Source organism: Bemisia tabaci, chromosome 9 (genome assembly GCF_918797505.1).
Source record: "Bemisia tabaci chromosome 9, PGI_BMITA_v3".
Classification (NCBI taxonomy): Eukaryota; Metazoa; Arthropoda; class Insecta; order Hemiptera; family Aleyrodidae; genus Bemisia; species Bemisia tabaci.
In genome coordinates this window covers 12,011,205-12,026,688 of record NC_092801.1, presented here as the reverse complement: position 1 = coordinate 12,026,688, position 15,484 = coordinate 12,011,205, and the positions used below count along the sequence as shown (strand labels likewise).

Sequence of the window (15,484 nt, the reverse complement as noted above, 5' to 3'; positions counted from 1 at the left end):
TCGAGGTCAAAGAATCGAAGTTCATTCATGTTATTTTTAGTAAACAAGCAACAATTCTACCTGTCTTGCATAATTCTGTCCAAATTGAAGTTCCATAGCAGTAAAGAACAATACAATGCCAATATCATTACCAGTCCTGATTTTTAGCTACATGGGTTGCTAAATGGATCGCATTTTTCAAAAAGGAACCAGCGTAATTACAGTGTTTTCTAAATTGTGCAACTTCTTCATTAAAGAATACTTGAAATATGTACAGTATTAAAATTTACACACTTATTTTTCTTGAAAATTACCGATTTTTATGGTGGGAAGCAAAAACTATTTGCTATTCTGGGAGATTTTTTAGATAATTATGAGGGAGCAACATTTTTACAACACTGCAATTGCGCTGGTTCCTTTTTGCTGAATGCAGTCCAAATATCGTAATTACTATATATCATATGTTTGTGTTATCCTTTTATTCACAGACCTCAAACATAATGTCAGCCGTAATGCATCTGGTATCGGAATTGGACTATTCGGATCTAGTCGTTCTCGAGGCAGCCATCCGAAGTAGACTCGATAAAATGGATCAAGATTCAGGAGAATGAAACCGCCTGAATGGTCGCACTTTTGTCCGACAGTGGCTTTGAATCTTGAGGATATTCTAGATTCTCATACTTCCTCCCTTGTCTTGCCAGCACTTGTTCTCGTTTAAGTTATCTAGTGTTTGAAGATGCTTCCAAACATAAGTTGAGATGAAATCGCAACAGAAAGGCTTTTTGCTCCAGCCGTACCAGCCCAAAAGGAACTTTTATGGAAAGGCTTATTGTATTCTTCCAAGTCATCGCTTTTTGATGTAACGGTGGTTTTTTTTTTTGCAACTCTTTAAGAGCTCTGAATGTATCTCCAAAGTGAAATTTATTATATGAAGGCTTTATGACCTTATGTAATTGCGTTGATAACATGTGACTGTGTACAGAAAAGAGGCCCTTGTGTACAGAGGTAAATTTCTAAAGATACAATAATAAATTTTGTCACGTTGGACTGAGGAGTCAAGATGTGCGTTTTCAATACGAAAAAATACAAGCAAGTCTCTAAGAATTAGACAAGGGAGTAAAAAATCAACCAATTTTGAGCCTGAAGCATGAAAGCTTAAAGATCCAGTAATTTTTTCATGGAACCATGGCTTTCAGATTGCTAACTTTATACCCTCACAATGTTGGTTTGATTTAACTCGACTCTTTTGGATTTTTATGGCACAGAACTGTTTGTGAAACACTCCTCTGTAAATTAGTGGCAGTATCTAAAAGACACTGCACAAAATATCGAAAAATTCAATTCAGCTTAATTTTGTTATTATGTGATAACAATGTTTTTTATGACCGCTTGAGCACAATGAACTTTTTAAATTGCATGTGCCAATGTCAAGAAAAGTGGATTTTTTGGCATTTTTACAAACGTTTCCTTTTAGAGGTGTAGGACTTGAGCTGTGTGGTGAAATTTAGGAGAAAAAACCGTGAAAAAAATGTGTTGCAAAATTTCTACTAAATGATGCGTGTAAAAATGCGGGAAAATTCACAAACCAATCCTGGTTTTCTTGAAATTGGCACGTAGAAAGTCGGATTCCAAAAATCACATTGTGCTCTGGAAGTTGTTAAAGAAATCATTTCAATTAAAGAAATTTAGGCGGCGTCAAAATCTTGTGGCATTTTTTGCTGGGTCCCTTTAAGTACCTTGGCACCAAGGTCTCTTTTCTCATATGTTATCTTATCTGAAAAGTAAAACCCACCTTTGCTTAGCTGCCATGAATGTGGTAACTCTCTTTGGTTTCACCAGAAATTTTGCCTTTTCAAATGAAAAATTCCCTATGATGCCTTCTTTTTTAGTCAACACGCACGGTAAATGCATGCTTTTCTGGCTTGCGATTTCAAACCGTTCCTTAGGAGGTGTCACATTATCAAAAATTACTTTTCAGTTGTTTTTACCAGTTGACGTAACTTGTTCCAAATACTATTTGCATAATAACAAATTAACCAATTATTAAAAAAAAAATTGATTTTGTTTCATCTATAGACCAGTTTTGAAAGGATGGTTTTCAACAAAACTTCTGAGGAGTCATAACTCCCCTGAAAGCCATTAAATAAAAATAATAGAAAAGAAAGCACATGTCTTATTTTTAAAGGTTACCCTTTTTGACATATTTTAAAACAATCAATATGCTATTACAGGTTTTTTTATTTTTATTTTGTCTTCTGTCGAACTGAAATATCTATTTATTGCACCAATCGGAAGGATAGGAAAAAAGAAAACAACTTTAGATAATTGAATTGTCAAGAGTATACAAGTGATGTGTAGTGTTATAACAATTCATTGGTCATAACAATGTGATCCAGTCGGTCCTGCAGGTGAAATCTCATTCATTCAATGACTTTATGCATTGGTTAAAACAATTAAATAAGGCTGGTCCTTTAGAAGTCGTCGTATCCAATTGCCACTGTAATTTTCAATTTTATTTTACATATTTTTATTAATGGACTATCGAAGGAAAATTTCAAATTTTATTTAAATAGACTGAGAGTATTTTCTTTTAATTTCTTGGGGAGGTGATAAGAATAATTTATTTTTAGTAAAAATTTACCAGAGCAAAATACAGATATTGCATATTACGCGAAGATGATCTTTTTCAGCTTAGAGGCATGGCATCTTAAAAAAGGATGTAGCCTAGCGCAAATCAGAAAGCAACATGTGCACGAAATCTGTCTCTTGTGAAAGCAATGTGCTCAACATTTTAGATCTTCATCGGTTTAGGCAGGGCTTACTGATATAGCAAGCCTTTCTGAAGAGCATAGCTCAGTGTGTTGTTTAAGATGCTGTATATTAAAATTCCTACTCAAATATGGTTGCGCCCTGTTTGAAGAATTTTAAAACTGCAAGGCAACTTTTGTACTTCAAAAACAGGGAAAGAGGTAAACAAATTTTCTAGAATTTTCAGAATGCAAATGTTTAATTTCAAACATCTTTCAAATTCATCTGTATTTTCAGTAACATATTAATTTTTTTACACCGAACTAATTATTAGAACTATAAGGAATTAATACTGTTATTTTTGTGAAAAAATTGATGATCAGCATTAAATTGTCACTAAAATGAGTAATCCTTTAACACGTTACGTTAGTGACGCAAAGCCTCGTACTTATATTTTACTCATTTCGTTTGTATACATAGTCATATCGTCCTTAAGTTCCTATTTAGTGATTTCACAATTACAATTTACAAAGTAATTTCGGTTGTATAAAATTCAATAATACCTGCAGAAACAGAAACTCAGTTGTGAAACATTTGACATATTTTAACTCAGTGGCAGACTTCTTTATTATGTGGGAAAAATTTACAGAGTTCTGTACACGTCATTACTCTAAACTTCAGTTCCATTGTTATATTTCTGTTATTATCTGTGTATTTGTGCGATTTTTCAGTTTTCCAAAACTGGAATATGACCCTAGTTTTCAGCAGGGGCTGATTCAATTAGTTGCCTTGCCATGCTAAGAGAAAACTCTCCGAGAGTATTTGAATGTCGCCGAATTTAGATAATTACTTTTGAGAAAAATTAAGAGCATTTTTCCTTGACATTTTCAGAAACCGTAGATTGAATAATGAATAAAATTTTCTATTTACAACGAAAAAATTCACAAGTTTTCCAGAAAATTCAGCATTGCCTGATTGCACATATGAGTTTTCTCCTTAGCATGGTAGTGTGCCAGTCAAAAACCGTGTATTTCTCTCCTCAAATGCAGTGTAATGTCTGTTCTAATGTCTAAGGAAACTGCTGCTGTTGAGAATATCTTCTATAAACATCTAAACAACCTTTTCCCTCTTTTCTTTCTTCTTTCCTTTAAAATTTTCCCTTTTTAAAGTGCACCCTTGTGATTTTGTGCAATCGTAGTACATATTGTGCAATTTTTCAGCGAATATTTGATGTATTTGGTGCAATTTTATTCATTAGTATTGTTATTTCTCTTCAGGCTCATTTCTGTTCAAGCTGGGAAGCATTTCATCAGTGATAGGGTCAGTGGTAGAACATTTACGTAGACTATCCAACTGTTGCTACAAAAGCAAAATTCCATGAGCCCCCCCCCCCCCCCTCCAAAAAAAAAAAAAATCTCATGAAAAATTTCACTTGAAAGAGTTTACAGTCGAGGATGACATGCTAGGCCATTCCTTTGGCTGGGCTTCAGCCAATCAGTGAATGCAGACTCTCTCGCGTATCTAAGCCATGAGAGACCGCCAAAAATGCTGTATCGAATGGGTCCATATTGTGGTGGCTTTCAAATGGATTTTCTCTGTCATTTTGAGTAAAAAAAATCAGAATGAATTACTGGGAGCTCATCTCACATACTACTTCGAGAAAATGAATTTTAAAAATAAAAACAAAAAACAAGGCTCCACTGACCCATTATAAATTTTTTCATTCTATTATCAAACGAAAAAGGATTATAGATAATGAATCCCTTTCTAGGAGCTCATAGATCATTTCATTGTAGGGGCTTTATATTTTTCAGTTCTCTCTTGTTTGAAAATTTTCGTTTAATGGTGCTCATGTAATAACGTTACTTTGATCAAACTAGGTGTTTTTATTTTGGTGCGATTCACTTTACTAATCAATTAATTGATTGTCTTTATGTACTCAGTGTAATCATTTGATAATTTTTTAATCTCTAATCTGTTTATTTATTCAGTTTTCCAAATTTTTTGTGATGGAATGTGAGATCGATATTTTGGTTGAAAGTAAGAAAACGTGTGAATGTGAAGGGCAGCAACAGTAGTCTAAGATACTTTTTTGAGAACACATCCTGTAGGTCAAATGTCAGTTTGAATTTTTTCACATAGCATAACTTGCAACAATTGTAGCTTGGAGGAAAATTTTTTTCAGTTCAATTTTAAAATTTTATCGCATCGAAATTTAGTTCATGTAGTACAAATTCAACCTAAAATAGAACCAAAAGTAAATGTGAGTAGTGGAAAACAATTCTATCATTCTGTTTGTTATGACTGTTTATAGTTTGTTCCTGCTAATGCTCAACTGAATTTTATCTTTTTTTTCCATCCAGTAGTCCCAAGTTAAATCAGTGGTCGAAACTCGTCTCCGCTCTCATTTTGATGGATCCAAATTGGGTTTGTCTCATCTTTTCTCCAGTTGAATAATTTTATTTAGTCTTTTTCTGATTGCTTTTTTTGTAATTTTCATTTTGGCTCTTTTCATAGCATATTTAATTTAAAAATTCCCACCTCTAGAATTGTGAAACAAAATAAATATCATAATGGAACTTCAACACTAACTGAAGTCCGATTCATTACGTACACATTTCAATTTCTAATATTTTAAACAGTGATAATGTCAGTATTTTGTTCCAGTACGTAAGAACTTCCGTCCTGTGTGTAAAATGTATACTTGTGGAGAACTTGTAAGTGTGATACGCAATCGTTGTATATTTTGTTGTAATTAATGTAAAATTCAGATTTTTATTTTTGAAGACCATAATATCATGCAAATACTAACACATCTTAAGATGTGTTGATGTCCAAACCTTGAAACCAAGTATCTCAATGGGGATGTTATAAAATTTCACCATTTACATAAGGAAATGAGGCAACTCAATTGTTTGAATTTGTCATAATTGTCTAATTAGAGAAAAAAATGTACGAACATTTATAAAAAACTAAATTGACTGGATTTGAGCTTAAGAATAAAGTATGATAGGAGGTCTACAAAGTTCTGAACTGAGATATGTGATTTCCAAGTTAAGCCATTGATATTTTTGTTTTTCAAGTCTTCTATTCTTGTTCCAATTGCATTTTTATTTTCAAATCAAGAATTTTTGGTCAGTGAAATATAGCTGCCTTCTGTTGCTGCCTCAAAATTTGGTTGCTTTTAGTAGGAGAGAACAATCTTTAATGAGAAGGAAAAGGTCTGGTCCTTAGTAACGGCCGGCACAACCATTAATAAAAACCTCTCTAAGCAAAGAATTAATTTCTCAATTTTGAGTTTCCCATATCTAAGGCCCATTTGTTAGAAGGCGTATTATTTTTATTTTTATCGTATCAAATCTTGGTTTCTCCCCGTCATCTGAATTAGATAGAAATCAACTCCTTGTCAAAAGAACCAAGTTACATCCGTTTTTCTTTTAAATCTCCAAGGAACCGAATTAAATTCGAGATAGGAACCATGTCCATATTGATTGTTGATGGTCTATATCGATTGTTGATTATCCATATTGGTTGTCAATTATCCATATTGATTATTCTGGAGAATTTTCCAAGTAACTGATGAGCAACCTTGTTTCACGTATAACTTTGTCTTCTTTTGCTGAACGCAATCCAATTAATCTTTGCTGGTCAGGTTCTTAATTGCTGGTTTGTTCCGAGCTCCTCCAGAAAAATTAAGTTTTCCAAATTTTGTGTTCATTCAGAGCTATCCTTTTATCACCTAAAGTAGAATATAGAATTTCGTCTTTGAAGGGGCCCTTGAATGAAACTTATGAACTTCCAAAGAGAGTCGCAATAGAGTAAATTTTAGGCAAAATTCTTAGTTCAGTATTCTTTTTGGTGCTCACTTGAATTGGCTTTCATTAATTCAAGGGTCTTTTTCGAAGAACTCACCGCACACCTAGTGTTCAGAATCAACATAGCTTAATCCATGCATATCATCACCAATATCACATTAAAGTCATCAGTCTCATCTTATGTTATTGACTGCATAGTCCAGTCAAGAACGAGTTAAAAAATATTGAGGAACTCGGCAATAATTAATTTTTTTTTTCCAAATATTATAGTTTTCACGATTTTTGGAGCATGACTTTTAATCTGGAACTTCCTGTGTGTCAATTTTGAGAATACTGAACTTAAAAAGTAGTACTTTTAACACATACACTTGCATATACATAAGGCACCACTGCTGTGTCCAAACAGTGAAAATCTGATGTGCGAAAGTGCGCAGAGAGCTCGTTAGCAAGGAAAAGAGAACACTTTTTGATCCCGGATCAGACTGTGCTGCAACATGCAAAATAGCAAACGTATTAAAGTCCTGAAAAAATTATCTTTTCAGCCACGAGTTCCTCATTATTGGACCAAAGGAAATTCTGGTTCTGAAGCCAAATGCCCCAAGGTCTTAACACACAAGATACAGAAAACTAAAGAATCTAACTGCTATCAATTTTTCATTATTTTGCGCACCATGAGATTGTTTTGAAGCTACTGCTCCCACTTGTTTTCACTTCGAATTCCATCTGCTGCAAAAAGATAAATAACTCAGAATCAAAGGCAGCCCAATCATAAAATTCCAGGGAGTTTGATAAAGAAATATTCACCTCAGTCATATAACATGAGTTTAAGATCCCTTTCTGGATCCGTGGCAAAATTTAGATCATCATTTAACGTATTAATGTCACAATTGTAACATATTGTTCTAACTTGTTATGTAATATGTACTTGCCTTAATTGTGATACTTTATTTTATAATAAAAGCGAAAGTTTCAATTATTTTTCTCTTTTTTATTCATCAGCACCCTTGAAGTGAATCAATGTGAGACCACAAATGGAAAGAAGGACTTCAATGCGAAAGAGCAGAAACGTAGAAAACTTCTTACAAAGATTGTCATCCAGTCTTTAAGGAAAGGGCGCCGTACCAGAGTACCAGGATTGATTTTCTATTATGTTCCTCACAATTATCCGCGCAAGATGATCACTTTAAATAGAACTTTCTATTTGATTCCATGTAGCAGAATTTCAAGATTGATAGTGCTTCATAGTGATTGATAGCTTAATTAGCTATTTCTAGTCAATTTATTGGCTATTCACTGTTATGAAACCTCCACTATATAGCAATTTTAATATATGTACCTCTGAAGTACAAACTTGCTATAAATATTCATGTTCGACTTTAGAATACGAAATAGGTAGATAGCTCTTTAATTGCAATTTATCACTGTAAGATAGGTATTTTTGACAAAAATTCTTGACTATGTTCATTATCCAATCTCTTACTATTTACCAATAACTTAATTGCTGTTTGTCGCCAAATTCCTATTTTTGAATACTGCTACATATGCCAATCTCGAGAAAATCTGGTTTGAAAAGCGCCTTTAATAGCGAATATACACAAGTCATCTTACGGAGAAGTGGCACTGTTGCTCAGTCGAAGATGCCGAGCATTTTTTTTATCAACAGAGTTTATTTTCAACCAGCGGGCTGATTATTAAAATTGATAGACAAAGCGATAGACAAAGAAGTCATAGGGAGCATAGAGCAATCCCATTGGTTGGAATGAGTGGTTCCTGCACACTAAGGTAGAAATGACTGACCAACACTAGGGTTTCTCTTGGGTTGCTGTTAGTTAGTCTATTAACCACCTCAACCCAATTAGCATTTTTCAAACGAAAAATCGCGATTTGTTGCGATTTTGTCGGCGATAAAATCGCTAAGATCATCAACATATGAGCGATTATCCTCGATCTTGTTGCAATAAAATCGCGATTTTATCACCCGGTAATTTATCGCGATATTATCGCAACAAAAATCGCGATATATGACGATTTAATCTTGATTTTATCGACGAAAATTGATCGCGATTTTATTGAACAAAAAATTGCGATGCATAGCGATTTAATCGCCATAAATCTCAATTTTTTGTTCGATAATATTGCGATAAATTGCCACCGATATAATCGCGATAATCAACCGATAAAATCGCTGTTTATCGCGATCACTGCTCCTTGGGAATTGTCAAGTGCAACCACCAGCTTCCATCAATAGGATCCCTCTATATTCCTTTTATCTTCTTTGTCCATAACTTTGTCTATCAATCACCTCAGCGTATCTTGATTGATGGCATCTTTCAAAAGCAGAAAGTCTCCTTGCAAATTAAATCGAGTGACGACTACAAAAAGAGAGTGGTAATCCAAAACTTTATAAGTCTCAGTATCCGCATTCAATAACGTTTTGCATGATTTTTGAACTTCATTAGAGGAACAAGTGACTTGATTCAAGCAGAAATATGCTCAAATTTACCGCCGAGAAGATTTCCTTATGAATCCATACAGAAAATAATGCTTGTGTTAAGAAGAAAATATGCTTATATAAAAAGCTAAGTCACTCTTAAGTATATCAAGCAGAAACACGCTTTCATTCAGCGACTTTATTCTGCATTCAAAATAAAATCTTCCTGACGGCATACTCAAGAATGTTTCTGCCTAAATCGAGTCCCATTTTTCTCTAATGAAATTCAAAAATTACGTATGCTGAACGTGATTAAATACGGATGCTAGGACCTAGTGAGTTTTTGGACTACCGCTCTCTTTTCGTGCCGTAGTATTTTGATTTATTTTGCGAGGAAAGCTCCGTACTCTTAAAGGATGCCTGATATTCTTAATATGTCGGAGCGCCTTCAATTTCGTATGATACTGTGCAATACATTTGTCGTGAAATAGTTGCTTGAGGCGCCGCGTCGTGACACGGCGTGCTGTGCCACCAGCGCGACAGCGAGAGACGCGCTCTGGCGCCTTCAAACCTAACTGGATACCTCAAGCATTGCGCAATACGTGAAGTATCCCGTTAGGTTTGTAGGCGCCAGTGCGCGCTTCGCTTTTTCGTGCTGGCAGCATGCCGCTCCGCTCTGTGTTAGGCTCTAATATTTAATCTCGCGGAGTCAGCGTTTTTCAACGCATTAATTTGAAATGTTTCCACACTCTGCATGGATTATTCTCATTTAAATTGATGAAAAACAAATATGTATTAGAGGAAAAAATAATGTGTGTTTTGGGAATATCAAGCTGGTTCCGTGTTATATTTAATGATTTCTAAAGCACTTTAATTTTTCTTTTATATTTTGTACCATTATGTTTTGTACCACTCACTAATTTAAAATCAGAATCGATGTATCGACCTCAAACTGACGCAGTTCACCCTAAATTTTCATTTCTTTCAATAAAGAAAATAGTTCCGCATCCTAGTCTATTTAACAGAGCACTGGAAAAAAAAAAAAAAAAAACACACATTGGATCTAGAGTCCAGACTCTTAAAAACATCGACAAGAAAAAATACTCTTGATTCAATCAGAGTTAAGCTTAAATCAAGAACCAAGCCTCTTCATTTGAGCGGATTTCGTTTTGATTTAAGCTAAAATCTGATTGAATCAAGAGTCCTTTTTCTTGTCAATATTTTCAAGAGTCTGGACTCTAGATCCAATGTGTTTTTTTTTTCCAGTGAGGCCATTGCATGTGCCATACGCGTGTCCAAACGAATACACGATATTTTTCAGTGTGAAAACTCCGAGCGTCACCAACTTTGAAAGGTAGTAACGTTCGGCAAAAAAACGATCCCCAGCAATGCGAAAAAGAAGGAGGAAAAACAAACTCAGAGCTTTTGTTTTACATTTCAGTCAGTTTCCTGTGGCCTTCTGATCCATGGGGGAAAAAATAATTTGAAGCACATTTGCACACTCGGAAAATACGGCAAATCGAAGGTAGAACTACCAGACCACGCATTTCGGTTTGCAACTTCGTAGATTTCCTTTCAGACTTTATTTTTCACATGGTGAGCCACTCAACGCCAATTTTTGAAACCTTTCGTGATTTTTCCTCCCTGTACGAAGAAAACTCTGCGGAAACCGCAAGGAATGAAATTAATTCGTTCTCCGTCTAAAAAATAAAATGAGAGCAGAGATTTTTGAACACCGCAAAAGAGATACGTGGTCTCGTAGTTTCACCGTCGAAATCCTGGAGTGAAAGCATACGAAGGGCCAAAAAAAAATGTTCACACCGCAAAGCTGAAAGATGAGAATATTTTGGCGTGCTCGATGACTTTATTCACAGGGTACGATGAAAAAAGATATGACGCAGTGGGGAAAAAAGAAATGCGTCAGTAGAAACTCGAAATCAATCGTCCTGGAATTCTTTTGGAAGTTTTAAAGGCTTTGCATCCCCATGTGAAACCGATATCGGGAGAGGAGACTTTTAAGTGCGGCTGAAACTTATCAGAAAGACTATTTCGGTCAAGGAGGTCGGAGTGTGATTCTTAGTGCGCGGTCCCTTTCATATTTTTGTTCGCACGGACTACAGCAATAGACCACTTGACGAGGTACGAATTAAGCATTTAGATATACGTGCTGCCGTGCTGAGGAGGAACGCCGTATGAACATTCGAGAGTTGCCAATTTTCCCCGAATAAAACATGTATTTTTGACGACATTCATGCACATTTTTCCTTGAAATTTTCAGATATTCCAGATTAAATTGCGCACAAAATTGTCTGGAAATTTTGGGGGAAAATATTCACAATTTTCCCAGTATTGTAACTTAATCGAAGGAAACTTGGCAACGTCTGGAGGCTCATACGGCGTTCTTCCTTCGCACGGCAGCGTTCGTGTGTGTATTTTTATAAAAAATCCGCGAAGAACGCGATTCATACGACAAAAATCTTTGAAAGAAGCTTCTAAAAAGTGAACATTGCTTACTTACTTACTTACTTACTTACTTGCTTACTTTTCAATTGAAAAGTCTGCCGGAGTCGTTGTAGTGCGCGATTTGATTCAAGTGCACTCTTTTTTCTCGTGAGCGGGAAATTCAAATTTTTCGTAATCAGTATATGCTATGTATAAACATTAGTATTATAATAAACCACTAGACAAGGTACGAATTTAAGCATTCTGATACAAGTTTCGTAGAACACGATTCTTGCATCGAAACTTACGAAAATCAACTTTTGACTAAGATATTAACGTTTTTATTTTAAATTGGTTACGAGAATTTTGAATTGCCCAGTTACAAGAAACTCAAAGCTCTACGTGAGTCAAATCGCGCATTGCAACGGTTTCAGCAAGCTTCTCAATTGAGCAATGTTTATTTCCCACCATGTGTTGTTCAAACTATAAGCAACTTGCTATAGCTGAACCAAAGCGTCAAGATTGAGGTTGCCAGATTTTCATATTGGAGAGATTGTCATGGTAAAGTTTAGTGTGCGACTTGATTTACGTAGACTATTGTGTTTTCATGAGCGGGAGGTACCGTTTGAATTTACGCGTCAAAAAACATTAACATTAATTAAACATTAAATATCTTGGTTAGGAGTTAATTTCAGTAATTTTCGTCGTGTAAATCGTGTTCAACGTGAAATTTTGGTCAAGAAACATGTATCAGAATGCTTCGGTAACTTCGTATCTTGTCTAGTAGGTAGTCCATTGGAGTGAATTTAAGTAATTCTTGTTGCGCAACTCGTGTTCTGCGTCATATTTTAAAGCAGACACACGAATCAAAATGCTTATGTTTTGCATCCATTCTATAGTGGTCCATTGCACGTTAAAAAATGTATTCTAGACTTCTAGTGGTGATTCTCGCGCGGTTCATCTGAAAATTCAATTCGATGTCTGCCTTGCGCGCAGCACTGCAGCGGACCCATTCGACATGACCTCCGATTTTGCGGATAAAAAACTTCGGAAAAACTACCTCGAAAACATCAAACCCTCATTAGAAACACCTTTCAACCAACGGCTAGTGCGTGTGACAACTACGAGGTGCGTTTTTTTGGTTACGCATTTGAGCGCTCCGCTGAGCAGTGTTACCAATGTTGCAGTTTTGAGTTTTTCGCTACAACGGATCCTTTTCCAGTGAATAGTCACAGATTATTTAACCGATCAGAGATTAAATCCCCCTCCCCCCTCGTTCTCGTAACTATATTACCTTAGTAAGACATTTGTAAGAATCAGCAACTGGTTACAGCAAGATGGTTGTGATTACCCGTTTGAAATTGTTCATCTTCGTGTTTGTTTCACTGGTTTGTGTGGTCGAGGTCTTCATAATCGAAGACGAGTACGCTAGCGTCCGGGGATGGGATCGAAAGGTAAGAGAGGACCACCATTCTGTCGTGATAGCGAAGAGAGCAGTAAGTGCAAAAATTAAGTTTTGAGAAAACAGGCTCAGAATCTTCTGACTAGAAAAGTTTATTGACAGAAGCCTCCGTTCTTTGCCAAATTACCACTAATCATCCGAAAGATTCCTAGAAATCGTATGGATGATTAAAAATCGACTGGTTTTATTTCAATTACATGAAAAGGGTATTTTTCATTTTCATGCTAGGCTACTGTTAGGCAAGACAGCCGTAAAGGCTATCTTCTGCATGCTTTCGTGGTTGCGATTTGGACACACAGCAAACACATTTTCAGGTTAAAAATCGGAAGAAGAGGGCGGTACTTCACTTGAAAGCACCAATTTCATTGGCTCTCTGGATGAATAATGTCACGAGTTGCTGCTTTGTGTAAAACTACGTCGTGAATTGCGGATAGACGGGTTACACCTCAAAACACGGTGTACACTCCAGCAGGCGCAGTGTAGGCAATTTGCGCATCGGAATGCATGTGCCACGGTGTAGCGTTTGAAGTATCTCACGGATGTCGAAGGCGCTACATATGGTATCGCAGGCAAGCCTCTTTATGCTTTATTGTCAGGGAAGACAGCCGTAAGCGCTATCTTCTGCACGATTTCGTGGCTGCGGTTTGGACACACAACAAACACATTTTCAGGTTAGAAATTGGCCGAGGCCGAGGGCCCTCCTCGGCCAATTTCTCCGGCGGCATTTTCGGTGGCGGCACTGTACTTGAAAGCACTGTTTACATTGGCCCCCTGGAGGAATAATGCCACTTACTGCTGTCTTGCCTGAAACTACGCGATTTTTTTGCACTTACGACTTTCTCATATGTCCCGTTTTTATACAATGAGATGAATTTTGCTGTTTTAGCTATTTCAAAGATTTCATTTGAAAGAGATCTGACGAATTCTGAAGGAAACTCGATTTCGAAAATTTGACACTTACTGCTCTCTTTGCTATCAAGGCAGCATCGGTGGAATATCTATATTTCCATAATTTTCATTTTTTAATGCAGTATAATGTAAGTGCAACTGACTGCTCTTTGGATGTTTTAAATGTCCACTCTTTTTCAGTTTTAACAACTTGTCTGTTGCTTTCGTTAGTTAACCACTGTGGGAAGAATCTGCATTAAAGCGCTTATTTAACAAGTATCTTCATTAGATGACGGAATGAGTAGCTCATTATTTTCATTTTTTTTTTCAAATAACATTTTCACGTGTAACATTCCATTTATACTGCGCCATCTAAGACCTGCCTAGCGGATTCACGTTGGAAGGACGGGCTCATCTAGGGACTGTCTCTCTAGATTGACAATAAAAATAAGAGACTCAAGAATCAACAAGCCGCAAAAATCATGAAATCGGCATGGCAGATCTCTAGAACGAATAATGGCAAAAAAAGAACATTTACATTGTTTCGATGGGAGCATCCAAAATTATATCATATAATTGAAAAAACCTGAGTCTAACTTGCAAAATCTGAATAAAGCGGGCTCATGTAGGGACTGTCACCTGTTGACAGCCGCAAAAATCATGGGAATTGGATCAGTGGAAAGGTAGAATAAACTGTGGCTGAGAATAAAAATTTAGGGGGTTTAGAGAGATTATAGTGATGATGATGACCCTAGAGTACCTATATACAGGAGAGTATTGCCATCTCAATCCTTATATCACAGAAAAAGTGTACCGCTCTCTGATTGGTCGGCTATCATGAAGCCCTAAAGTTGGCCCAATGTGAACAAACCCCAGCCCCTCCGCTCCTAGTTTGGCCCAATGTAAACAAACAAGATGGTGACAAAGTTCTACGAAGTTCTAGACGCGATTTTGGATGTGACAGAAATTTTTTTATAATCAACCTCTGAATTGAGTTCGGATCGAACTTCGACGAATATTTTTGCCGAAAATTAAGTTTTGAGTGTGATTACCATTCATTTCTTAGCCAATAATACTTATTCGTCTGGGTTGGGTTTGTTTACGTTGGGCCAACTTTGGAGCCCCATGATAGCCTGACAGAGAGCGGCACAGAGATGACAATTCTCTCCTGTACATAGGTACTCTTTCCTCCCGGAAGGCGACGGCGTGGACGTCCTGTAAAAGGTTGGCGATAAGGAGGAGGCAATGGCGACTGGGCGTCGCAGAGCGCGAGGCTGCGCTATAAAAGCGGCTTTATGTATGTATATAGGTATTCTAAATGACCCTAGCCTGAAACACTTTCCCGCGGGACGGAAAGTTTCCAGACATTGAATGCAAAACGAACAATGTTAAACGTTAAGTAGTGTGCCCTAAAAGCATGAATTGTATAGCACGTTCAAATTTTTCCTGTATGAGCACCCTTTTGCGTCATGAAATAACTATTTCAACAGACATGTTTTTTTTTTGTTTCAATTGTTTTTCATTCATGATGCCAACGTGACGTTGTTTTGATGTAGTGACGTAAGTTCCTCAACAACAGTTCTGATCGAGTCTCCTTGCAATACAGTAGTCGCGACCACCAGCATTCGAGGATGGAAAATTTTGTTTCTCGAAAGAGTAATAAAAGAAGGGGTATTGTTACGGACCTTTTTTGGGCCCACCCTGAAATTTTTCAACTCC

The 15,484-nt window shown here is 36.4% G+C and overlaps 1 protein-coding gene across 1 annotated transcript in view; it reads left to right on the top strand.

Annotated features, from left to right (window-relative positions):
• Positions 1-7,518, top strand: part of LOC109040220 (uncharacterized) — an 83,134-nt gene extending 75,616 nt beyond the window's left edge. The window contains exon 10 of the mRNA XM_019056048.2: positions 468-7,518. Within this exon, the coding sequence (XP_018911593.1) occupies positions 468-590 (123 nt within the window). The 3' untranslated portion in view covers positions 591-7,518. The remainder of the gene's footprint in view (positions 1-467) is intronic.
• Positions 7,519-15,484: the final 7,966 nt, after the last annotated feature.